This window comes from Astatotilapia calliptera, chromosome 17 (genome assembly GCF_964374335.1).
Source record: "Astatotilapia calliptera chromosome 17, fAstCal68.1, whole genome shotgun sequence".
Lineage (NCBI taxonomy): Eukaryota > Metazoa > Chordata > Actinopteri > Cichliformes > Cichlidae > Astatotilapia > Astatotilapia calliptera.
In genome coordinates, this window is record NC_137438.1 from 34641589 (window position 1) to 34665725 (window position 24137).

At 41.5% G+C, this 24137-nt stretch overlaps 1 protein-coding gene across 7 annotated transcripts in view; it reads left to right on the forward strand.

The window, feature by feature from the left end:
- The window catches only part of cald1a (caldesmon 1a), a 64925-nt gene that overhangs the window by 21394 nt on the left and 19394 nt on the right, over nt 1-24137 (forward strand). For 2 of the 7 annotated variants that reach the window (XR_013902556.1, XM_026146265.2), the window contains exons 1-6: nt 10050-10230; nt 10984-11069; nt 19139-19276; nt 22198-22633; nt 22729-22761; nt 22851-22961. Coding sequence is in view for 5 of the 7 variants with exons in the window: in XM_026146265.2 (XP_026002050.2) it covers nt 10993-11069; nt 19139-19276; nt 22198-22633; nt 22729-22761; nt 22851-22961 (795 nt within the window). In the remaining 2 variants the exon portion in view is untranslated. Of the gene's footprint in view, nt 1-10049; nt 10231-10983; nt 11070-19138; nt 19277-22197; nt 22634-22728; nt 22762-22850; nt 22962-24137 lie in introns of those variants that run through there. The other 5 variants (XR_013902557.1, XM_080291251.1, XM_080291247.1 and 2 more) reach the window with 4 other exon arrangements.

Genomic DNA, 24137 nt, shown 5'->3' on the forward strand with positions numbered 1-24137 from the left:
TCTTCCATCTGACAGCCAAAGTCAGCACAGAGGAGATTGTAGCACGATTTGAGGGAGGATTTTGTCTGATCAGTAGATCTTAAGTCAACAGTGACGGTATATCCAAAGCATTCGTGGTCCTGTTCTTATTTCATGCCCTAATCTTCAAAAACGTCGTCACATTATCACATTGCATTTCACTTTGCGCTGGCTTTAGATACTCAGTTTCGCCTTAGAATATCGTCGGCTCACGCTTAGTGAAATTTTTCCTCAGTCGAACCGAAGCTAAACTTTCAAAAATGTATTTTGGAGGAGATAGAGTGTGAGCGGAAAGCAGATGGTATTGAGATTGAGCTGCACTCTGATGCAGTTGGCCGCTTAATATGTTCCCTTGAATATATAGTCGCGGCTGACGGCCTCAGCTTTGACAGCAGAGCCTATTGTGGTTGATATTCACACTGTGGCATGTCGATGCGCACACAGACAAATAAGGAAAAAAAGCTTGGCTGCATGACACGCTTGAATACTCTGAACCAAGTACTCAACTTAATTCATAGCCGACCAACCAGCCGTCTGTCTCTTTATATTATAGCTGAACACGGTCTGCACTTGTTGGCTGCACTGTTGAATTGTGTTCCAAGCAGGAGTCAACACACACTAGCTGTTTAATATTTGAGATTTTAAACATATACGAATTATTGATGCTTTTGATGTGAGTATTTTAGAGATATGTGATAAGTTAAAAGGCTTAACTGGAAACTACATTACAGAGATAAATTAAGGTTTTGGTTAAGGAGCCAATAGTGCCATATATTTGGCATTTCTTTTATATTGGAGGTTTCCAGTCATGTGATTACTAACCACTTGATATTAACTATTAACTTGTTATGCTGTAGGGTCAACTGAATAAGGCCCACTTGGGCCCTGTGACTGTTCTGGGACTGTCTGGTAGCCACCAGTTGCAGGGGAATAGGAGTATTCCCTGGTGTTTTAATTAAATTGAATGAATTCAGACATTTAACTTTGTCATTGAATTTTAGGCCAGGTTTCACAATGAGCTCACCCGAAACCCTGGCTGATTGGGACCCACACCCAGTTTCACACCTTGGCTCAGGCGATTCGAGGATCATCAGGGGGTCCTTTTGTCCCTCTGTGGGGGGATACTCCCACTAGGTTTAAATCTGGGATTCCCCACCATTTGACCTTAGAACTGAAGAAGCTTCTCGGATGAGAGGTGAACGTGAAGTCCAGACGCTTTTCTTTGCAAGATGACCTGGATGACTGAGAACCTTCACAGACACATTGAATTTTATTCTTTAACAGTGTCTTGCTTTCCTCACTGATAAGCTAATGTGAACTTAGCATGTTAACTTTATTGGCTGCTAACAAAAGCTAACAAGCTATGACATTGCAGTTATTAGGGCTGTTCGATATAATGATTTATATCGTTTGTTGTTTTCGTGGTGTCGCAAATTAAACAGTTTACAGCAATATTTTTTTATCGTTTTGATGGTCACTGTAGTGGCTATATTAAATTCTTAAAGTTCTCTCTTTCTCTTACATTTAAAATAACCACACTATGGATGGACAAGCGACTGTTTTTACATGTTGTCGTTAGCAACAATGATGGTAAACCCAGCGTGTGGCTCTGCTGTTCGCTTGTTTATTTTCCACATAAACCTTTCACAATAAAGCTGAAGATCCTTTCGAGATCTTTCAAAATAAACTGAAATGATGAAAAACAGAAAGACCAGTCAAAACAAATTGAGGTCCTTATTTCGAAACGTAGCATGTACATGGTTTGGATATTAAAAGTCTGACATGGATCAGAAAACTGCACTATGCAAATTATGCGGGAAACCGGCCCCCGCCTCAGACTCAAACACGACAAACCTCTTCTACCACCTACGCAAGAGTCACGTGAAAGAGTATGGAGAGAGTTTACGGATAAGAAGCAAAAAAGAGCTCAGGTGCTCAAAATAAACATTAGACTCAACTGTTAGAACAGGCTTTTCCCTGCAGCACGCCGTGTAATAAATACTCACAAAGAAAATGGCGGCCGTTACAACTTATGTCTAAAAATGTATAGTTTCATGCATCGGTCAAAACACTCAACTCCAGGTACAGGACGCCCAGCTGGAAACACTTCACGCAAGTCGAGTTGCCCGAGATTCACAGAATTTAAAGAAAATGTAAAATTTTGGGGATATATATCAATATATCCCCAATATAATATAATGTAATATATAATATATCGGATATGAGATTTTCGTCATATCGCACAGCCCTAACTAATATCCAGAATTTTTTTTATCTATAGTTCCGACTCAAAAATGTTTCCTTATCTTAATTTCCTGATTGTTCTGGGCCATCTTTGTTCAGGAGTTTTCATTATGGCTTGTTAGTTTTTGCTTTTTGGTATTAGCAAAAAAAAACAAAAACCCAAAAAGCGGCAATAGGAGAAATTTCCAGCTAGATTGAATTTTTAACAGTTTAGTCATAACGAAACTCTACAGGCTTTAAAAAAAAAAAACTGGTAAAATACACTAGATTATAGACAAAACTGAGACGAACATGTAAGCATTGAAAAATTCTTGACCTTGTTGTGACAAAACGCGTCCACGAATTTATGAATGCTCAGCCACAGCAGCTCTGCATCCTGGGACTGTACGTGTTAATGTTGCTTTGGCCTGGACGTGTGAGAGGAGCCACATAGTGCAGAAACCCACAACCACCGGGCCAGCTTTCCAAACTCTACAACTGCGCTGTAGGTGTTGATGGATATCGCACATGTACACACATTTATTGTACCATAAACACAAACTGCACTTGCTTTGGTTTCTCATGTTTGCAGTGTTAAACAGTTTATTCAGTTTTTAGTTGAAGTCAGCACTAAGAAAGCCTCATCTGTACACATCTGCAGACATTTCCCCCCACACAAGCCCATTCACAAATGTAAATTTTACTTTTTAAGTACTGTTTATCATAATGCACACACCCTTACACACAGGCTGAGCATATTTTAACAGCCTTGTCAGACTGCTCTCAGGAGACTCCTTACCCCTGCAGAAAACGTTAGGTTTACCCAACTCAAACTGTCCCCAGAGCCTCAGCCAAAACAGCTGTTAGTGTGCACTACCTACAGGAAAACAGTATCTCGTTCTCCTTTTTTATTTCCCTCCTCCTTCTTGCTTTATTGAAGAAGCTTTATCTGTGCGATAAAATAACCATAAAATGATCTTTCCCACTTCAGTAAAACACACTATCATCATATCTTAGTTTAGATTGAACTGTCTCTACCCCTTTTTCCTCCTCCAACTTTTATTGCTCCTATACCGTCAAAGGACAGCACGTGACCTACAGTTTCAAGTGGAGTAATGGTTAGATTCCCACTGTGTCAGTTACCGCCTCCATGTATTTGAAAAGTGCATCTTTTGGATTGTTGATTTTAATAATGTATTGTAGTGCAATATAATGTCTTTAGTGGCAAAAAGATATGAATCGTGTGAAATGGGAGCCACGTGTCCAGCCGAATTGCATTAGCACCTTTCTTGCTCCTTCTAATAAAATTAGCATTGAAAAAAATTGATGTTTCTACACTGATAAAAAATTTCCCGTTTTGACAATTTATGTTCCAAAAAGGAAAAAATTTCCTTATTTGCAAGACAATTAATATTTTTATTAGTGCTGTCAGCGTTAATCTCGTTAAAACGACGTTAACGCCATAACTGCATTAACGAGATTAACGCTAACAGCACTAATTTTTTTGATATTTCATATTTGTCCATGTTGCCAGCTATAAGCCAGCAGAAGATTTACATTTTAACATGCTCAACTGGCTCACTGTAAAAATAAATAAATAAATAAATAAGACTGTAACCTGAAAACTCAAAGCCCATGAAAAACAGGAAGAGTTAGGATTTTACAGATACATTAAAGATACTTTTTAGAATTACTGGTGCTATTTTCTTTCTATATTTTGAAGTTAAATAAGTAGTCCTACAAAATAGCAGCTCAACTCAAGCAACTCAATCTCAACTTCTTGCCAAGCAAGTATGAGGGCATTCGATAAGTGCTATGGTAATCTCCCCCCATAGCTGAAAATACCACAAAGAACCATGAGCAAAACAAAATTTGTTTGTTCTGGTTGTCAGGACAGCGCAAACACAAGTTCAAACTTGGGTTGATAGCCCTTTGCAGAGGCATACAAAAACACAGTTATATAACCACAAACAACTAGTTGTTATGAGTTTTTCAAGTCCACTACAGGTCCTTCTGATGGATGTTTGTATACTTGGTGCATTATATTGTAGTACTGGTAAGGCCACTTACTCTAATGACTAAATTTGCATCATTCCAACCCAAGTGGACCAGTGTATACTTACAGACACTAAAATACTGGTGTTTGGCTGAATATGCAGCACTAAGCAACTGTTGCTGTGCTAGCTATTGATTACAAAGTATCCAGTATCTTGACTAACTCGACTCTACTGTAATCTTGCCTATTGAAGTTATTAGTAAGACTATGATAATGTTTTTACCTGTCTCTTTTTTCCTTCGTATAGGAATTGAGAATAGTTTTGTGTCATGGTTTGGTGCTTTTTGTTGTTTATTTTTCAAGTTATTTCTGATTTTATGTCATAGTCTTTGGTTCCTGTCTATTCCTGTCAGCTTTACTTCCTCCTATTGTTAGATTTCCCTCCTTTGTAATTGTCTGCCCCACCCTCATTAGTATCACCAATCAGTCAATCAGTGTCCTCGGCACTCCAGCTGTCCATTTCCTGCTTGTCAGACTGATTTCCATCATGTCCTGAGAATTTTCTGATGAAAAAGCAAGCTCTGTTAGAATGAATTAATACTGTCGACATACCAAGAGCAGCACTTTTTATAGAGACAGTTACCAATACTTTCAGACAGATTAGTCTGAAACTTATACCAGTTCAATGTCTGTCCTCTGTACTCATCTCTTAAAGTCAGCTAAGGCTGTCTTTGGCATACTTTATCAAGCCTTTAAGTCTAACGTATCTGTTATGCGTTTTGGTAAAAAACGAAAAGAAAAATCTGAATCCATAGAGCTTTGCAAAAGAGATCCACTGTCTACCATCAAGCTAAAGTGACTATTAGCAGAGACTCTTTCAGTCATTTCAGAATCAGAATCAGAATACTTTATTGATCCCTGGGGGAAATTATTTCCACTATAAAGGCGAGGTGAATAACATACGTCAAGCTAGTCTGGTAGACCTATGACAGTATTTAATAAGAGAGGCTCCTGATGTCATAAAGGTTTGTCAGAATATAGAGACAAAGTATTTACATCCTTGAGAAGCCCTAAAATTTGAGTCTAGCTAAGTCAATATTGATGGGAGACAGCTGATGTCAAAATACATGAAATCCTGCTTCTTATAAAACTTTTCTCATAGTTAGGAAGTGATGCTTTCTACAGTCCTTCGTTTGTAATATACAGTATCTTGTCAACTACTTGAAAATGACTTTGTATTGTATACATTTGAATGCACCTTGTGTATCATCAGGCCTTCTACAGTAGAACTTCTGTGAAAGATCAAATATCATGTGGCTGGTTAAAAAGAAAGAAAGAAAGTAGCTCATGAACTCTGCTGCATACCAAGTACTGTGGCAGGTGGACAAAATATTTTCTTCCACTGACGCAGAGACTAGAAAGCCTTGGGGTTGTGCCAGTGTTTCTTTTACATTTCTGTTTACTGCAGTACTTCTCTTTACCTGAACACCTGCACAGTTGTGACTGTTGTAACTCTTCTCATAACTCTCCTCTTCAGTGTTGTAGAGCTACAGCATTTGTGGCAGTTTTCACTTCTAATGCCAGGTTGGACACCCTTTGACTTTCAGAACTGCCTTAATTCTTTGTGACATAGATTTACGAAGGAAGTGGAAATATTCCTCAGAGATGCCTATTGACATGATAGCATCACGCAGTTGTTGCAGATGATTTATTGAATTGAGGTCTAGATGCCATTTGAGAACAGTGAACTCGTTGTCATGTTCAAAAAAGCAGTTTGAGATGATTTGAGCTTTCTGACATGTCACATGCCCTGCTGAAAGCAAACATCAGAGGATGGGTACACTCAGGGTACAGGATGGTCATAAAGGAGCGGACATGGTCAGCGATACTACTCTGGTAGCCTGTGGCAATTAGTGATGTGCGATACCACTGATTTCCTTTCCGATCCGATACCAAGTAAAATTCAGGGTGGTATCGACGATACTGATCCGATACTTTGTACAAAAACGTATTTCAGTTACTGTATCTCAAATTATAGCGTCATAATGATTACAGGACATCGGATTACTTGTTCTTATCGTTTAATAATGCACAGTTAACATATAGAAATAAGAAAACTGAAGTTGTGCGCTATTTGAACATGTTGCCTGCCTGCAGCACTAAAGGACTCTATGAGAGGCGTCTGTCTCGCCCTAGCAGCACCTGTCCCTGTCCACTCCTCCTCTTCAGTTCGCCTCAACATAAGCTCGTCATATTCTGTGATATGATTTACTCTGAAGTGCTTGATGAGGTTAGTAGTGTTGCCACAACACCTCACTTTCTTGCCACAAGTATTGCAAACTACGTCTCAACCGTTTGTGGAAGTAAAATACGTCTGCACATGACTCCATTTACGCTCAGCCATTGTTGTGAGTGTGCACACCAAGGGGCTGGACACATTTATACAGACGTACTTTGCACATGACTATGGCAGGCGGAAGACTAAGTAGTTCCTTCCAATGTAGACAATCCAAATGATATAGTTTCTTTCCACTCTGTTCCTGTTAATGATAACCTACAAATTTACACTAAATTACTAAAATATCGATATTTTGATATGAGTATCGATTCTAGAACATAAATGACTGGTATCAGAGGAATCGATATTTCTGTATCGATCCGCGCATCACTCAGTTGTTACTAAGGGGCCCCAAGTGTACCAAGAAAATATCCCCCACACTGTTATACCACCAGCGACCTGAACCATTGATATAAGGCATAACTGATCCATGGTTTGATGGAAATGCTGACCCTGTCTTCGAATGTCATAGAAGTCAAGACTCATCAAATCAGGAAAGGTTTTTCCAATCTTCTATTGTTTAACTTTGGTAAACCTCAGTTTCCTTTTTCCTGTGCTGATACAGCAAACTGTGGCAAATCAGTTTCCACGTGTTGTGTTCAGAGATGCTCTTCTGCTTTCAGTAGTTTCTCATAAAATCAGGCTAGCCCATTTTTTAGCAACCATGTTGTGTTCAAAGTTACTTAAATAACTTTTCTTCTACATTCTGATGCTCAGTTTGAACTACAGCAAGTCATCTTGACCATGTGTGTGTGCCTAAATGCACTGCATTGCTGTCGTGTGTCTGGCTTATCAGTTATGGATTTGCTTGTACAGGTATGCTATAATAAAATGATCATGTGCAAAACTTGTATATTAGCGAGCATGGTCGTATGTTAACAACTCACTATATATCATCAGTACACTTTTTTGTAGTACACCACTTACACTATAAGTGGTGTCCTTTATAAGTTAGGAAGCTAAATTCTTCTAGTGCAAATGATAATTAAATACACTTGTACCAAGTCACCAAAACATCAGATCAGAATCTGATCAGATTCTGCTATTGCTAGTTAGCTAGCTAACAGTAGCAACACAATTAGCATGGTCAAAGGAGCTTGCAAAGAAAAGCGTCTGGACTTCTTTAAGTTGCTTGAAGCAACTTAAAGAAGTCCAGACGATGACCTGGATGACTGAGAACCTTCACAGACACAATTAGCATGGATGACATAGCTATATTATCTCCTTTCTTTACTCTAACAAAAATTTAGGATAGGAATTCCACAGAGGTCCACTTGACTGTTATAAGTTATATGTTGGAGCTGCATGTAGCTATACTTAACAGTGTGAATTTACTCTTTTAGGCACCGTGAATGGGAAGTGTAAGTACAGAAATACACCATCTGAGAGTTATTTTTGCTTAATTACAGAATTAGCTTTGTCTTTATTATAAAATAGCTACTGTTTAATTTGTGTATAAAACAGATTACATCATAATTTTTTTAACTAATGATCTTTTTAAAAAAAACAATCTTGGGAATAGCAAGCTACCTTTGTTCCCTCATTTGCAAATCTTGAAGCACATAACTCTTGCAAAGCTGGTTTTTACTTGTTTATCTTCACATTAATTCCCCTTATTCAGCAACCAAAATAGGGTTAAGGTTAGGAGCTGAGCTGAGTATAACTGCCATGTGAATGAGTAATTTAGAGACTCTTTCAAGTCCCCTCTGCTAAAATCAGAGGCTGAATCGGAGCATTCCTCACATAGCTCCATAACCATAATGTGGAGATTAATGTGCTTGTCTAAAGGTTATGAGGGGACAGTTGCTCCGAGTATCAGAGTTACAAATCTGACCAAAAAGTTGCACTCTTCTTTTCTCACAGAATGCTAAAACAGACTTAGGAACATTTTGGCAGAGCCAAAAATAGATGCTGCACTGCTGGCCTGTTATTCTTCAGGCCAGCTCCCAGACTTTTGCTCGATCTACTCTTTGCCTCATTTGGCCGACAGGAGTCCATTGTTTGGGGGCTTTTACCTGGAGACCCCACGAGTCGATAGAGGCATTACAACGTGGTGTAAAACTAGTGGCTGTCAGGATAAAATCAACTTGGATTTCAAGGTTTTTCAAGAGGTTGGCACTTAGACACTGGGTCTCTGCCAGGGTCTGGCAGTCTCGACAGGTAGTAATTTAACTGGTAAATGTGTCATTATAGCCATTGTAGAAGGTTGGGGCAGACAGGGAAAGAAAAAAGAGGGGGAGGAGAGAAGGAAAAAGACAAACAGAAGGGAGGTGGAAAGATGGAGATAAACGATGGACTAAATGGTCTGATGCAGCAAAGGTTGAAGACGTCTTACGGCGGACCGGCTCAGGCCGTCTGAACTTATACAAAAGGTCTAAAAATGTCGCAAACTTGTGACTTCAGGTTGCTCAATTTTATGGAATGCCGTCTTTGTCTTCTGCCTCTGTTAGCTTTTGCAAAGTGTGGGTGGTCCTCTCAGTGATTTTCAGTACACAACAGTTACTCTCTGACGTCTTGCTGTGGGCCCTTTTTGTCAGTGTACAACGCAGCCCCCCATGTTGCTGCTGCTTCATTCAGAAAGCAGCCCCATCCGCACATCATAAATCAGTTTAAAACACTATTATCTCAAGTTTGTTATTCAATTAAATCTTGGGTACGTAATCCGCTTATCTTTTGGAAAACTAAGTCTTAATTTTAATTTACCTACAGATCATTGCGTAAGAGTAAATAACATGTCTTTAAAAAGGATACATAGCTCATTTTTTTGTCTAATCCAAACACCAAGAATGAATAAGTAATTTGTTATTTGCATCTATAACTCCAAATTCATTCGCAGCCGTGCTTGTGTTACTAATAAGTTTGTCTCCCTTGGCGTCGCTACTTCTAGGAAGTATGTGATTACACTGGTGATGTTTGGAGGCCTTGTCGCTTTTAGTTATTGCTCTCATTTCGTCTTAATTACAGTTGTACGAATAGCCCCACGTCCAAATGCAGCTTGCCTCCCCACGGTTTCACAAATGACACTAAGCGTGCATCTAAACATAGACGGTGAATTCTTGCGGTGTTTAGAACATCTCCTTCTCGTCACAAAAGCAAAAGCTCTCACAGTGCAGAGGCAGGGCCGTGTTTACTATACGGGCTCAGAAAGGGGGGAGGACACTGGGTGAGAAGATGCAGTGGGGAGGTTGAGTATTAGCGGGACCTCTTGTCCTCGTGGTTTCTTTGAGAATGTCGCTCCTGTGCATTTCCCATGCATGTGCTCGTTGCTGTAGTGTTATCACGCTTGTGTGCGCGTGTACCTGATGTGCAGTAAGCTGTGGGGACAGAAGAAAAAGCAGACAGAAGGCACAGGAAATCGAAAACAGTTCAGCCAAGCTCTGACATGGCGGTAAACAACACAGGAAAAGTTAGCTGTAGAGATAGGGAGAGATAGAGAGAGGGCTCAGGAAGGGGTGGGGGTCACTGAGGGATGGAGGGAGGGACGACTAGCAGGGAGGGGAAAGAAGAAGAAACATTCGCCTTTTCTGTCAGCTGAAGCCGGACTGTGGGAGACTATCACTGAAAGTTTGTGCCTCTGTGTCTTTGCTTGGAGAAGGCATCGTGAGGAGCTGGTATGGTGTGAAGGGAAAATACATTGTTTGAAGTCTAAACTAAGGTATGACATGCATGATTCTTTCTTTTTGGCTTTCCAAAAGCATTTTAAAGCGGTGTCTCTTTCCCCACATTCTTGGTCTTTAGATATCACTTTATTCTCACCTTTTTCAATCAAATGCTCGGTTAGCATTTGTTTGCTATGCCTCCCGGTGTATAGTGGATGTTTTTGTTGATTTAGTACAGAGATGTGTGATGGGAAGCTCAGCAGCTCCTGGGTGGTCTCAGGCCTCACAAGCACAGCCTGTCACGTACCCTTCCAGAGTATTTTTAGTGAGGGTTTCTCGTAAGGGATGGAGTTAACATCCTGCCTTGGCTTCTCCTTTCCTCCTTTATACAGCTTTCTCTATCATTTTCTCTCTGGTTCTGCAGTTTGTTAACTTTGATTCCATCAAATTTGTGTCACTAAACAGAAGGACAAGGCCTCACACTTGTTGTTGTCATTGCTTGCAGAAAGAGATTGTGTTTAAAGTTCTAATTCTTATAAATTTTCGCCTTGGTTGATTTGGCACCACCTGCGGCTGATATAGTAACAGCAGCAGTAACAAAAGTTAGAAGTAATCACAGAGTCACACGCATTGCCTTATCTATCAATTCCATGGTGGGAATGACACATATGACAAATATAACAATAAATTTACAGGCGTAATTAGAGTATGTAAAAATATTCATATAGAGGTTGACTATAGCTTTAAAAAAAAATTCTGGCTGCTGACTGAGTGAATTAATGTCTATTCTTTATGATGTCTCCGTGTAGGGCACAGCCATGGAGGAAATGGACTTTGAGCGGCGCAGGGAGTTGAGGAGACAGAAGCGGGAAGAGATGCGCCTGGAGGCAGAGAGGTGAGACATGTTGGTGTTTGCAGATTTCTCAAAAGGTGTTTAAGAAATCTATCCTCTGCAGTGGCCTAAAGAACACATACAGACCAGCTGCTTAGATTGTTTGAATAGCCTCTACTATTTCAAGGCTCTGGTAGTTTCAGTGCACAACGCACTTACTTTGATGCGCACACCAAGCAGAAAGAGCAAGGATTCAGGAGCTAGGTCTTTTACAAAACATCAATCAGCAAATGTCGACTTCCTTAAACCAGGCTGGAAGGAGAAAAAAAGAGCTGATAAGAAATCTGATAGGAGACGTGATGACCTTTAATGTTCAATCGTGCCCTCCCTCTCTCTTTCCAATTTTCTCTCCCAGATACCACAGCCTTCTGAACCGCCTTTGATTCACTGGGAAAAAAAAAACGGATTAAACTAAAGTTCATTTCAGCAAATTGATTGAGTGGTAACCGGCCAAGTGCAGTAATCAAAAAGAGTAAAAAGGGGTTTTTATTGTGAGGATTTGATACATAGTCTGCCAAGGAGGTATTTTCACAAAAGTCTCTTCATCTGTGCTGCAGCCCTCGCAATTAGAGATGAGGTCGATGTGGATGCAGATACTGGCCAAGGTCACTTGCCTCTTAGAAGCATTTTATTACAGCTACTTGCTCCATCACTCATGGAAAACAAGCTGACATAGTCCTGACCACTGCTGAATACATAGATGGTTCTCTCTGATAAGTCATCTATATGACACAAAGAATGTGTAAGGGCATTAACTGTAGTAAAGAACAAGGCCCTTTGCTCAAGGTAAAGTAGCTTTTCTTGTTTTAAGGAAAATGTCCGTGATAGTGGGTATACTTGGTAATAAAAATTCAGGGTCAAGTCATTCATCCAGTTCTAGGAAGTGTGTCATTCATCTAGTAAATGCATGCCTGGATACGTTAAGTGTATTTCCAAGTTATTTTCAGAATGAGAACTTACGGGACTATTTTTGCTCAGTCATTTAACTAAACCTACCTGAATAGAAAGCTTAGAACAAAAAAAGATGGTGAACAAAGCCTGACTACATTTCTGCTTCATAAATGTTGGCAAGTATGAGAATAGATGCAACAAACTGCAGTACAGGAATGTTTAATATTTACTTGTGGTGCTAAAAAAAAGAAATAAATTACCTGTAAATTAAAAATGGCTTTGTATTGTTTTTCTGTCACTTGGGGGCAGCAAAGCAAGCTGTGCGCATTAGCATACAGTATTCTTACTTTAGTTTATCTGATATGGCCTAACAGTTGACAACTGACTTTGTGAAACTGACTCCTGCTAATGCTTAATGGATTAGCATTAGCAGGATTTTCTGGCATTCTGCTAAAATTAATGTGTTTTTATCTCTAGCTAGACATTAAGGAAACATATATTTTTTTAGCTGCTAAAAGCTACATAGCATTTGTAACCTTCGACAACATTATCTGTCTGTCATTTGGTTAGTACAACAGGTTTATGTGAGCTCTTTTGCTGAACACACCAGCTTACTTACAGATAAAATAAGACAAGCTAGCCAAAATGCTACACGCTCTGAACCAGAGAATTTATAAATATGGTGGTATCTATCATGTTATACGTAGTCACGCATGTCATTGTATTTTTATAACATGTTTTTGGAATGTTTTCATGCTAGTTGTTGTTTCTAATGTCTCTGTAAAGCACTTTGAATCACCTTGTTGTTGATTTGTGCTATACAAATAAACTTGCCTTGCCTTGCCTAGTAGCAAGAAGTAGGAATCATCAGACGCCTCAGAAAGCTAAAACCTTTATCTTTTGCCTTTTAAGACGTATATTCCTTATTTCCCCAGCTGTACCCTAAATAGCTGATTGGAGTGAAGGTCAATGCCTCTGTTAGCTTTCACAGCCTAAAACCCCCCACTGCTGGAATTATTTATGCATTTTTGGAATGTTTATGTTACATGGAGAAGATGGAATTTGGCAGAAAGTGTAGACTAAAAAAAAAAAAAAGGCGACCGAGAAGAGTTGTGGGCCGACTGGAAGAGCAATGGAGCGAGAGTGAAAAAGGGCCAGAGTCGTAAGCGCCCTCAACATTTACATTTTCAGCTCGGCGGGAGTTTCTCCGTGACTGTTTATTTGGCCCGAGCAGCAATAATTTCAGCTGGCAGGCGACGCGCCGCTCCTGTTATTGATAAAAGATTACATCTCTAAATTGTTTCCATTTCTGCCAATATATTGAAACAATCAATATTTACATGCCCCCTCTTGGTCGGACTAGTCAAAACCACATGTTGTCTCATTGGCTTGCTTCCATTCAACCATCATTGAGTGTGCTGTGAGAAAAAGGAGACTTTGGGGCAATATAATAACGGCTGAAGCAATGCCAAATTCCTGGCTATTATAAGTGTTTACTGGCCAGGTCTCCATGAGCTGTTTCCTACATGCTGGGATGCTGCGATTGTGGGCTTCCTCACGCCAGCTCTGTGCATGTCACTGTACTTGAGAGCGCATGTGCACGAATGTTAGGACGCTTCCACGCAGCGAGTGTTGGTGTGTTTCGTATCAGCATCGGGCGATGAAGGCTTGACAAGCTCCATTCACTTTTTAAAAATACAACCAAGTATACAAGTGTGCGTGTTTGTCGGGATGACAGCCAAGCCTTCCCTTGTTCTGCCTTGCATCAACGTCAGTTATAGCTCTAAGAAAAGGGTCATTGACGCTGTGGCTCACATCGTGCTTTTGATTTCAGTTTTATTAAGCAAAGCCACACACATACACCCCGTTTTTCTGCTCAAAGGTTTCTCACAATCTCTCGCGCTCTATAATTCCCTGCAATCCACGCCGTTCGTCGGCGCTATAGCAATCAGACAAGGAATGTCTCTGCCTTTTTTCCCCCGCTTCTTAGCCAATGAACGCACATAGATGTGGAATTTTCCCAGTCAATTCACTGACCAGAGGGTATCTGCCTTGGTTAAAAATGTTTTTTTCTCATGGAGCCTACAGAAATGTTGCTGCCACTCCCTTCCCAAATGAAACTCGTGTACTTGAGCAGTTAATCCTCCTGGATTTGGCTATTAGAAAGCATTTGATCATACGCAGCAGTTTAATCTAACATAGGTGACTGTCTGTGTGAAGGCTACTCTGAGTGATCACTGTTTCAAAGAAATACTATGACTTGTGTGCTGAGAGCAAGGTAGTCTCACTATTCCTTCAATTTTAAACTATGAGGTAATGTTTATTCTCTGAGGCCTTTACTTAGCATTTCTTCTTTTATTTCCTTTTTTGGGAAGTGTTTATTTTTGATTTTTGCCATTCCCCACCTCCCGATCACCCTCCTCTGTCTCCTCCCTTCATTCTTTATGCATCCCATCCTCCTCCCCCTCCTCCTCCTCTGGGTCTCACTGTCTTTCTTCTTCTCCCACCCCTCCAAAAACCCACTTTCATTTTCTGATTATTCTCCTGATTGTTTCCCTCTCCTCCTCTCTTAAACTGTCACCTCTGCCTTTCCTCTCATCTTCTCCCCGCTTCTTCTTCCTTTTGATCCCGCTCCTCCACTTAAATTGTCAACCCCTCATTCTCCACTTCCTTCTCGCTCGCTCACGGTCCGTTTCTCCGTCGCTTCTTTCACGTCTTTTCACCGTCCTCCCTTTCCTCCTCATTCTTACATCTGCGCTGGCCCTCTGCCTCAGAGACTAGGAAGGGTTGAGGAAATAACACCCATCCTCCGTGAATGAGCCATGCCAAACGGTCCCCCGCCCTGGTTGAACGGACCATTCGCAACGTGACCCGGTCCTGCATCGTAAATCTTTGCCAGCTTCTAAGCTGCTTTGCCACATCAGCATTGAAGGGAGTTAAGGCTACCCTTCCTCTCTTAGTTATTTTCAGATGCATGCCATATTACCTCATTCATCTTCGAGTAGAAGAATAAATGCAGTCTAGAAGGACTGTACCACAGCTAGCAATATGAATTCTTGGAGCTGGCCCAGCAGAGCGCAGGGTGGGGGGAGGGACAGACGGGGGATGTTGTGGTTCTGTGGGCCGGCAGTAGGAAGGGAAACAGTCCAGAGAGACCAGCGTGGGAATGGGTCAGCATTTCTGACAGCTCAAGCCAAGCCCCCACCCTCTCTCCCTCACCCTAACCATCCCTTCCTTAACTCCCCTCTCCCCCATCTGCTCACAGCAGCCTTTTTCCCTCCCTCCGCTGTTTTCGAGCTTCCTCTTCACTTTTCTCCCTTCCTTCCCTCTGTCCCTCCTCTTGCCAAGGAGGGGTGAAGAAGTCTTTTCTCATGAGCTTTTCCCAAATTGTTTTCACTGACATTTCTGAGATATTTTGCTGTAAAGAAAATATTTGGACATACTTCTCCCTAATAGGTTCACTGATGGCGATGTTTAGTGTGTTTTCCATGCAGGCGGTTTAAATCAGCGAAAACACACTACTCAGGGTGTGAAACACACGTTATTCATATGCTTCACTGTAGCTGCCACGGTGAAGTCCACGGCATTCGTAGTAAAGCACCAATAATGGGCAGGTTTCCTTTATTTACATGCTGTACTCGGCCACTCAAGAAATAGGCGTCTGGTGGAGACGCCTATGTGTCCTGGTAACCTGCAATTTATTGCTGTGGCTTCACATCATTTCGTACAGGAAAAGTTGTCGACTATGATAAAATCTGCAGATTACTCCTTTTTCCATTATTGTGCACACCCCTTCCTTTCCCGTTTTTCATTTCCCACCTCTCCACTTTATCCTCACTCTATCCCATTTCACTTGCCTGTTCTCTTCTTCTCCTATTTTTTCTTTCTTCCATTATCCACCATTCCACCTCTCACCGTATTTCTGTCAGTATGCTGATAGACTTTGGGGGCCTCGCTATGGAAAGGGATATTAAATCAGGGCTTTGGTTGTGTATGTGTCTCCAGCCAAGGCTGTGATTGACAGGAATGCTAATTCAGCTTTCAGGAGTTTTTTCTGTCTTTCTTTCTTCCTTTTTTTTTCCTACTGAGGAATCTTTAACCCTGAGATTGTCGTCGTCACCGCCACCAAGGACTCCTTTGTTCCATTTTTAGCTGTTTTCGTTTTCTCATGACATTCGGTGCTGTTTCTGGGACGGTTCAGTCCTTCGGGAATTACAGCAGTTGTTGTTTCACTACTTTTTTTTTTAGGTCTCACAAAAACATCACTCTGCTCTGATATTTTAAATAAGGGTTAATGTACTTTTTTTTGCAGTGGAGCTCAATTGACCTTAATAATGAATGGAAAAGAAAAAAAAACTCTTTCTTGTATTTTTTTTGTTTGCTAAAATGTAAATATTGTGCTAGCGCTCTCAGTGTACAATGTATATCACTGGCCCGCAGGGCTGGAATTCAGGATAGACCCTCCTCTGGATAAAGCTGATTTTCTACACTCGGAGATGCTGAATAGTTTAAACTAAGCAGACACACATGCACATGTGTAAAGCATTGCCTGACGTCACTGATGTCACCGTCCCACAGGTCTAACTTGGGCGTTAGCAGATTCATCTGTTCTGTTATGACTAACCCTAACATGCCTCATATGAGAGGGAGAGGGGGTTGGGGGAACAGCATAGTGGGTGGGGGAGGGGGGGGGGTGTTGTTCACAAGCTGTAAAACCTCACATAAACCCTGGCGGCTTTAGCTCGCCTCACCACACGTGTTGCAATTAACATGCAACGGCATGCTTCGCTGGCCGGCCTCAAAGGCTGCGCTGCAATGTTAGGTAGCTGGGCATGTGGTGAGCAGTGGAAGTGTAAAGGTCAGTCGGGGCAACACAGATCAAGCATGGAGCTGAGTTCATAGATGTCAGGTGGCCAGAAACACTGCACTGCACAATTTGATACCTTAAAAAAAGGAATAGTTTCAGTGTTGGGTAGTATTGCATTGTTTGATATATGATATATAATTTTACTTTTGGGTGTAGTCTCTTTTCCTTAAAACTGTCTATTGTACTTCACTTGAGTTTCCTGCATTCCCCAGACTGACTTTGGACAGACCCGAGAGAAAGGCCTGAACTTGTTGCTTTCAATCAAATTTAAGAACATAAATATACAGTAGCTTGCAAGCCAGTTAGATTTTTGGACAGTGGAGTCTTGTTTATGATAGCATGCAGCCGCACCCTGTACTTAAACCTTTGCGTTAAATAAATAATTTTATAACTCGCAGCATGTCTCTGAATGATTGTGTGAGGTATAATGCAAAAAACAGATGTTTGCCCATGTTTTAGACATGACCTGCAATGACCATGCATCATCTGCTGTATGCTTAAATGCAGCAGGAGTTACGACCCATGTAGCAGTGCTGAATGAATTTAATGCAAGAAATAATTTGTACAGATATTTGAGCTTGCTTTTGAGGAGTAAACTTTTATTCTGCTGTCTAAAGTTCTCCACAGTTAAAACAATGGCACAGATTAACCAATTGCAATGCAGCAGCTTCATTTGTGATCTCGCCCCAACCGGTCACAGCAGATGGCTGCCCCTCCCTGACCCTGGTTCTGCCTGAGGTTTCTTCTGTTTAAAAAGAGTATTTCCTTCCCACTGTCGCCAAAGTGATGCTCATAAGGGGTCGTTTGATTGTTGAGGTTTTCTCTGTATTATTTTAGGGTCTTTATATTATAATATAAAGTGACTAGAAATGACTGTTGTTGTGATTTGGTGCTATATAAGTAAAAGTTAACTGAAACTTAATTATCTGAAAGCCAACAGGTAGTGATAGCTCTGGTTGCAAAAGGACTTCCAGGCCTATAGAAGTCTATGGCAGAACGGCTTTGTTTCACACTCCACACACACACTCCTGTCGAGTGTATTATTTCGAGTCATGTTAAAGAAAGAGAAATCTATTTTGAAAATTTAGTTCATACCAAGTGACATCACGATAGCTACATCATCTTTATCACCTGCTAGCATCCTGTATTTTACAAGCCATTGAGCACATCTTGTTTAATCCTCCTTTATGACTCTTAGAATGATGATAAGACGAGTGTTTACCGAGGTCAGAGAGCGAGGCAATCAAGGGTCATTTGCCCAGACTTCTATGAAATCATTAGTCTTTTTGAGAGCAGATCAGTCGTCCCCTGCTGCCTATTAAGAAGAATGCAGGTAGCGTTTTGTCTTTAGTTGTAAGCTGTGTTTGTCTTTTATACTATATACAGTGGCCAGTTAATTTGATTGCGTCATATGTTGCATATATATAACTGTAAGAGTAGTATCAGTGTTGTCATCTAGCCCCGGGCGTTTCAGCAAAAGCTGAGCTTGTCTATCATTTAATTGATGCGTGCTTCAGCTATGCACGCACCAAATACAGCTAAGAGAAGTTTTTATTGTAGTATATCAACTGATTCGCACTACAACCTGGTTTTCCTTCTTATCTGTAGTTATTTTTATTTAATTTAATAACTGTACAGTACTCTGTATATAGTAACCATTGTCCATATGTAAATATGTAAGAAAAATGTGTATGTTTCTGTCCTGTGTACTGTTTGTTTGTCTATGTGTCTTTCTGGCTGCTGTTACAACCAAATTTCCCCTTGTGGGACAATTAAAGGATTATTCTATTCTATTCAACTCTGTAAAAATACGATTGCTAAATTTAATGCTGTATTAAATTCTTTGGAAGAATTATGAACTTTTAAGATTACACTGGTTATTGGCCAGTGTACACACACACACACACACACAGCTCTCCTGCTTCCTCCGTTCCTGCACTGACCGGACTAGTACAAGCTGCTGGCCAGAAACACTGTTTCACTGCTCTCTTATCCTTAGCCAAGCCATGTCTCCAGACAGAGTTTTTATCAGCTCGTGAAAACTGCAGCCACGATAAGAAGTATTGGTGGTTACACAGCTGACAGCTCCACTTGATAGAAGAGAAGGGGTGGGTGGGGGGGACTTGGGGTAAATCCACCAGATTTGGTCACTGCGAAGATTACAGTCCAATTTAAAGAACCGCTCACTTTGAAGTTTCTAACTGCTAAGCTAAATTGAGGATAGGGAGAAAGGAGATGAGGGGTTGAAAGTTGAAAATAGATAATGCATGCCTTTGTCTTCTCACTCTCTCTTTCTTCTTTCGTCTTCCCGCAGGATGGCAAAGAATGATGATGATGAAGAGGAGGCGGCCCGTGAGAGGAGGCGCAGGGCACGCCAGGAGAGGATGAAGAGCAAGGAGAGCGAGGAGCCCAGCAGCCAGTCAGACAGCCTGGTTATGACCAACAGCCACAGGTATAGCAAAACAAGCTCTTGTACGTAGTCCAGCAGACGACTGATTGGCTCCCTCTTTTTTTTTTTGGATCGGCTGCAAAAGCGAGAGAGCACCAGTAAAGTCCAACTAATAAACTCTCAACGTAATGTCATTTTCTGGGTTTAGGGTGTCGGAGTGGAGCTGCATGGTTAGATAGTCTACCGCCAGACGTTTTTGAGAAAGCTTTAGTAATTTAAGTGAACTAGCCCATGAAAACTCCCAAAAGGAGAGGTGCCAGAGTGTATATGAGGAGTAAAAAAATCACTTCTCTAAAACCTAAAGTCTCCAAACACAATAAGACTGCGGATAATTTATAAGTGCAGGTTTGAGATAAATTGTGTTGGCTACAGTGGAAGTGGTGGGTCGCTCTGACATCTAGTCACACAGACACTGCTTTGTGGTGATGAATGTTTCCTCTCTGTAAGCGCTTAGATACATCCTGGGGTGGTCAAACAACAAGGGGATTGTGCAGAAGGATGCTGAGATAGGACCTAGTTCTTGCTAGCCATTGTTGATTGTGCAGATGCAAGGATAATGTTTGGCAGACTTTTAGGTCACAGTATTGTGAGTCATGCTGTAGTCATGCCTCAAGGTGGAAGGATAGTCACTGAATATTTTAGTTAGAAAATATAAATACACTTACTCCACACTTTATTAGGTACATCTTGGTAGTACCAGGTTGGGCTCTCTTGTGCCTTCAAAACTGCATTAATTCCTCATAACAGAGATTTAACAAGTTGCTGGAAACATTCCTCAGAGATTTTGGTCCACTGCAGATTTCTTGGCTGCTTATCTCCCATTCTACCACATCTCTAACAGGAGATCTGGTGACTGTGGATTGAGGCCTGGTGATTCTGGAGGCCATTTGAGTACAATAACCTCATTGTCAGTTTGAGATGATTTGTGCTGTGTTATATGGTGCATTATCATGCTGCATGTAGAAATCAGAATGTGGGTACACTGATCTTAAAGGGATGGACATGGTCAGCAACAATACTTGGGTAGGCTGGAAGTGTGCCAGGAAAATATCCCCAACGCCATTACACCACCACCATCAGCCTGACCTGTTGATTCAAGGCCGGATGGCTCCATGCTGTCGTGTTGTTTATGCCAAATTCTGACCTCCCGTCTGAGTATTGCAGCAGAAATAAAGGCTCGTCAGATCAGGAAAGATTTTTCCAGAAAAAAACAGATCTTCCAATTTTGGTGAGCCTATATGAATTGTAGCCTCAGCTCCCTGCCCTCACCTCACAGGAGTAACACCTGGTGTGGTCCATCAGCTATAGGCCATCTGCTTTTGATTTGATTTGAGGTTTGATATGTTGGGCATTCAGAGTTGTTCTTCTGTGTCCCTTGGTTTTAAAGCGTTGCCTTCATATCAGCTCGAAGAAGTCGGGCCATTTCTTCTGACATGAACAAGTTGTTTTCGCCCAGAAAACTGTGGCTTCCTGGTAGGGCTGGGTCATATCATACCGGTATAATGTTGGGCAACGATAGAAAAATGAAATACCGCGATAGAATATGCTTGATGGATTGTCGGAGCATTACGGCTATCGTAGGCAGGAGCCTCGCGGAGTGATACGTACTGTGCGTCAACATAATATTACCGTATTGTGTGTGCATAACCTATAAAGTTTTGTAGATATTATACATGGTTATGCTGAGGATATGTTGGCCAATTTCCACTGGAAATGCCTTTTGGTTAAACTGTCAGAAAGGAATTTGTATCTGGACTGCCAAATTTTTATATAACTTTAATGCACATAAAACATCTGCTTGTTTAAGAGAAAATACATTGATGGGGGGGGGTTTGCACTAATAAAGTTGTGGAGTTGTAAAGTATTTTGTCTAGTGTCAATTATATCATCAGTTATATCGTTATCGCAAATTTTCAAATGTATATCGTGATAAATATTTTTGGTCATATCGCCCTGCTCTACCTCCTGGATATTTTCTCTTCTTCGAACCATTCTCAGTAAACTCGAGCGATGGCTCTGTGGGAAAATCCCTGCAGATCAGCAGTTTCTGAAACACTCAGAAAAGCCCCTCTGCCACCAGCAATCATGCCACGTTCAAAGACAAATCCCCCTTCTGATTCTCAGTTTGAACAGCAGCTGGTCTTGATCCTCTCTACATGCCTAAAAGCACAGAGACACAGTGATTGGCTGATTAGATATGTGCACGAGTGAGAAGGTGACCAGGTGTACCACATGAAGTAGCCAGTAAGTGTGTATTTTAGCCACGCTGAAGCAAAGCTTTATAAAAGATTATCTTGGTTTGTTTGGAGGTCCTTTAGCGCAGACAAAACTAAACAAAATTTTTTTACACATTTGTGCTCTGATGCAACGCTTAATCCTCATGTATTTGGTAATGTTACACATTGTGGGTTAAATTTTATGCCACAGCAACTATTGACTCGGCATCCAAAAACATGCTAACTATGATAGCATGTTAGCATGCTATCGTAGTTAGCATTCAGTCCAAAGTTTTAGCAGGTGTTAGCATGGCTGTAAACTGTAGGCTATGGCTGTATCTGAGCACATAAGTTCCCACCTAAAATCAAAATTTCCATTCATTATAAGGCCTCACCTGAGTTTATTTGAAGAGCTGTGGTGAAGACCAGTCAGTAAAGCCATGGGTCTACATTTTCTGCTGTTCTTGGCTATAAAGCTGTCAGTAATAATGCAACCTCTTTCTGGAAATTATGATTACACAGGGGTTGCGGCCTTCCACCAGGGGCAGCTCAGAGGTAACAGAAGATAATGTCATGGATTATCTTTCCATGCCCACATTTTTATAACGGCTGACGTCTGCTGTGACCTCACCCCTTCCTCCTCTTTGACACGAATACACACAATGTGACATTTGTGCCGTCTCTCTCTTTCTCTCTCTCTCCTCGTAGTGTCACAGAGACGGTGTCTGTGAGCAGCTCTTATGGAGGCGGTGGAGATGACGAGGACCAAGCCCTACTGGACCGCATGGCCAAACGTGAGGAGAGACGGCAGAGGCGCATGAAGGAGGCGCTGGAGAGACAGAAACAGCTGGACCCCACTGTGACGGAGGGCAACGACAGCACCGCCACGGAGAAAAACAGCGCAGAAGAGGAGAGGCCCTCCTCCTGGCGTAGGGGACGTTACCGTGACAATGACGACGAGGCTGAGAAGATGGAAACCTATAGCTCGAGAAGAGAGGAGGAGAAGGAGCGAGAGGAGCCGAGGGAGGAAGAGCAGGCTGCCCCTGAAGGGGGAGAGGAAGAAGCGGAGGGGGTAGATGAAGAGGAGGAGCAGCCAGTTGCAGTTGTGGAGGACAAACCAAGAAGGTCTTACTTGAGAGACCAGGTCAGTTATCAGGTCACCATTCTTCTTTCATGTCAGACATTAAGTTAAGCTGGTGTAACCGACAGCCTTGGCACATTTGATCCTTGTTTCTATAGGCTTCAGCTGAAGAGCCTAAAATTCAAAACAAGGTATGGTTAGTGATTTGTTGTCTTTTTTGTTACCTTTGATTTGATCGCTGAGCTTACTTTCAAAGAACTGCTATAATCCTTTTTCATAGGACTTCGCCGAAGAAGACAGACATTCGGTAGTCAGTGAAAGTTCAAATCAGACCAAGTCGTCAAATTCAGAGGCTGGGGAGGATACAGTAGCATCAGGGGAAGCTGAAGAGGTACCAGAGGATGATAATGTAGATAATTCACAGGGGAACAAGCCTATGTTACTAAGAAATGACAGTGAAGAGGACTTTGAGGTATCTGAATCAGAAGATAATGAGGTATCATACATGCGGTAAGAACTTCAGTAGAGGTGTGATGCACAGCACGTGAAATTTCTTTGGATAACTTCAGTGTCTAACTAGACAGAAATGTTTACATGTTAAACCTCTCAATGAGACATCTTGTTGACGTGTTGATTTATGACACTGAAATTACCCGGACACCTCGTGCCGTCTAGCATGGTTTGCAACATTTGCAAACTGGTAATGACAGGTCTGTGTTTGATGAGGTGCGGTTTACAGCCGTGTGGTCAGACTTTTCAAAAGGTTAATGCTATGCTCCACAGAGTGGTCACATTTTTTTTCTGCATGTCTTCCACCTCAGCCATGAGTGCAACAACACATCACATTACACTGGCTCCACTTCAGCAACTCAGTGAGGCATCAGGTCATCTTTCGATATCTGTCAAAAGTTTAAGATTGCAATAAACCCTTTTGTACAGGGCACTAGTGTTGTCCCTTAGTTGATCCAATGTCTGGAACAAGCTCCTTTAGGCCGTATTCCATCACTACCAGCAGATTGCTTCACTCACCAGTAGTTTTAGTGTAAGACACCAGCTTGTCTGCAAACCGTCACCAGTTTTTGCAGTTGAAATTCAAATGTTCGACTGTCCTTCTTAAAAGTAAAAATTATGCCTTGACACTGAAAAAAAAAACACATTTCAAAAGCACAGTGTTTAGTATTTATTTATTTCTGTTTGTGGTTTAGGCTGCACTTGTCGCTGCTTCAGTACAAAAGTTGGCGAGGGTGTGCAACAAGTTGGTGTCTTCCATGCAAACTGCGGGTGACCACTGCAGTTGCCTTTCAGTTTTTGCTGCTGCATCATATAGTTCTTTACAACCACTTTCATCAAGCGACAGCAAGCAACCTCCCATAACCACTCGTTAACTGGTGGACGAATGTACATTTTCCCTAGTATCTGGCAGTTGCCAACCAGTTGCCAACCAGCCTGTGTAACTGGGGCCAGTTCCTTCTGGTTGAAAAAAGAGGGTTTGAACTTGCCTATTAGGGGTTACCTGGACATATGGCTGTGTTTTAATGTGGATTCACCACTTCAACATAGACAGATA